This window comes from Sceloporus undulatus, chromosome 1 (assembly GCF_019175285.1).
Source record: "Sceloporus undulatus isolate JIND9_A2432 ecotype Alabama chromosome 1, SceUnd_v1.1, whole genome shotgun sequence".
NCBI lineage: Eukaryota > Metazoa > Chordata > Lepidosauria > Squamata > Phrynosomatidae > Sceloporus > Sceloporus undulatus.
In genome coordinates, this window is record NC_056522.1 from 166,727,934 (window position 1) to 166,731,099 (window position 3,166).

Sequence of the window (3,166 nt, forward strand, 5' to 3'; positions counted from 1 at the left end):
CATCATTTCAGTCTTTCCTTTGTGAAACACAGCAATTTATAGAAGATGTTTCTGTTAAGCAGACGCAAGATATTATGTTAATTAGCTTCAGAATAAAAAAACCAGGTTAAACTATGGCTAGAGGTTGATTAAGATCCCGATTTTGTCAGGAGCTGGTCCCCACTAGTTTCTCAATTAGAGAAATCAGGGTGGCCAGAGTCTAACTTTCAAAGGAAGACAAAAAATTGCAAAATGTACAAAATGTAAGAAAAAATGGAGGATGTGACCAAAAGAAAAGCTAAAACACTTATCTAAATATAAATCATGCTTTCTAGTCATGCTCCACCTCATGGAGAGACTTTTTTGAATACCTTTCCTGGACAGTAGGTTGAAGTTTAGGACATGTCCTGGAGAAAAGAGAGCACTATCTGGTCACCCTGGATGAAAATGGGAAACGATTATTAATTACACATTCTTTGTTTTACCCTTGCTGCGGAGCAGGGAGGGTGGGAACAAATATGCTTGGTCATGCAGACACAGGGGTAGTCAGCTGCGGGAGCTGGGGGTACATTAGCTCCTAGGAGACCTGGTAGGGCTGCACCCACACCAGTTCTGCTGCCCCCCCCAGTGTCCCAAACATCCCTAGGGGGCATGTGGGATGTTTTGTCCCTAGCTGAGTGTTCATTTTAACAAAGATGGGCCACATGCAGGCATCATAATGTGGTATATTTTAACTTTGGTGAATTGGGACCTTGAAGAAGTCAAAGATACATGTTAGAAAAACTCTGTCTGTACTTTTTCATCCATGAAGGTGCTGTGGAGGTACACAGGCGAGACCCCACCCAACACTTGCACAAGCACCAAAGGTTGTTAAGTGGCTTCCGCAAAACGACCTACTTGGTATGTCTGGGCAGAGAATTAAATGTTGACTTTCTATCTATATAATTTCTTCTCAACTAAATTATCACAAAGAAAAAAAAGAATACCCTGTATTTCTTTTTTTTTAAATCCTCAAGTCACTCCAAATCTGCATTTTGAAGTTAAATGTTAAGTTGGATCAATATGTTCCTAGATGAATGCACTGCTGAACCTCATCATAAACCTGCAGTTGCAAGATCAGGCTAGAAAAGGAAAATATATAGGGAACTTGTTGAAAGGAAACTCCAGAATAAATCCAGAATGTGAACAGAGGGGTGCTTCAGCACAAGGGGCTCTGTGTTTGATAAAAATGCACTGGGAGGCCTTCTCTCCCCTTTCCTCCTTGTTGTGTTTGTTCCCCAAATTTTTAACTCACATTTCTCTAAAATGAAATATGAGCATCTACATAAGTTTTCCTCTCACAGAATGATCCCCTAACCAACCGTGGCTTTCTTCCTTCCGGACATTCAGTAGTTTACCGGCTTTCTCAATATTTTCCTCCCTCCTGCTTTTCCCAGGCTCTGGCCCACAAAATTTGTTGCTTTCTCAGTCTCTCACTTGCCATTTTATTTTCACCATGTTCCCATTATTCATTCTTCCTTTTCTACTGAGGCATACCTGCTATGTACTGTTTCTGTTTCCTAATTTACTGTAGGCAGAGTTTATCCCAATGTTGAACAGCTCTTACAGTAAAGAGGTTTTTCCTAATATTTAGGTGGAATCTTTCTTACAATTTGAATCCATTGGTTTGTGTCTTAGAGCCTTATCACATGAGAACAGAAAGCTGAAACAGAGTAGGATAGTAGTGGCTTTCTCCGTGCCTCTCCTAATGATGTCATAGCACTTCTGTTCTCTTCCCAAGGGATACGGTTGTAAAAGTGTCTTTTGTCATACTAAAAAAATCCATTTAACAAAAGGCACAGTTTTATTACCATCTTCCTCAGGAAGACAACAGAAGTGACACAATGGCAAGGGGGGAGGCACAGAGAAAGCTGCTACTCTCCCATTCCACTTTGGCGTTCCTTTATCATACAATAAGGCCATTCGTCTCTGGAGCAGCAGAAAACAAACTTGCTACATCTTTGACATGACATTCCTTCAGATATTTAAAGATGACTATCAAATCACCTCTTAATCTTCACTACTGCAGGCTAAATATATCTAGCTCCCTCAATTGTTCTGCATGTGTTTTATTTTTTAAAAAAATATTATGTCTTGCTTGCAGTGTTCCCACTGGGGAAAGAGGCCAAAGGATATCGTGAAGGCTTACAGTTTAAATGTAGTCATGATCTTCAGATGGAATATGGGGAAAGTATTTTCACTTAGATTCTTGCGCATGTATATTTCACACTGCATCTAGGAGTGTCCAGATGAAAAGGGTTGGAGAAAGGTGATTGATTCTCCAGCAGGTACTAAAAGTGTCTCCAGTCTCAGATGAAGGCTACAAGTTCTTTGGCATCTATGTTAAACACACACACTCACATACACACACCGTACAGAAAACAGTCAGTCCTCCAGTCCAGTGCTTCCCAAAGTGATGGTCCATAGATCAGTCACAGTCCCTGAGCCATTGGCAGCTGGTCCCTGGTAAGTTTCCAGGAAAGTAACAAGCAATTGTAGCCAATGGGCACACATATAGGCCAGCATCCCCTATGGCAGTTACAAGAGTGTAACCTGGAGTAAAACACTCGTCACTGTAATATAGTCATGGTCCCTATGTAACATTTAGTTTAGGGGCTGCATAAAGACCATGGAAGTCCCCCCATTTCCACTTCCAGGGATGTAGCTGCTGTGATTGATGAGGTCAGTTCCCTTGCTGCTTACAAAGCAACTGACTGACCAAATTGTCTCCCCCTCACACAAGCAATCTGTAGCACATGGGAGAATTGTGACAGAGACCCTATTTATGCCAGTTGCACCAGATATCACTCACAGGAGGAGGTGGGATTATCCGCCAGTTGCTTTCTGCACAGAGGGGAACAGATCCCCTTGACTGCAGCAGCTGCTTCCTAGTAAGTGGGGACTGGGAATGGTGTCAAACTGGGATTTGCTGCATAGCACCAAAAATATAGTGCTTATGCAAATATAAATTCCATACAGGATTCCAGCTATGTTTCTAGTTCCAGGCATACTGGGAGCAGGGGGAATGCCCACTTGAGGTGCACTGCTCTAGTCAATGCATTTGTCACTAAAAATAATTCTAAAATGTTTACTGTTTCCACTAGGTGGTGCTGAAGCTTTACCGAAAGCAAACTTGCACACTTCTTAC

At 41.8% G+C, this 3,166-nt stretch overlaps 1 protein-coding gene across 1 annotated transcript in view; it reads left to right on the forward strand.

Moving 5' to 3' along the window:
• LOC121921380 (UDP-glucuronosyltransferase 1A1-like) overlaps positions 1 to 923 on the forward strand; it is a 16,226-nt gene extending 15,303 nt beyond the window's left edge. Inside the window, 2 exon segments of the mRNA XM_042449385.1 lie at positions 791 to 826; positions 828 to 923. Coding sequence (XP_042305319.1) covers positions 791 to 826; positions 828 to 908 — 117 coding nt within the window. The 3' untranslated portion in view covers positions 909 to 923.
• Positions 924 to 3,166: the final 2,243 nt, after the last annotated feature.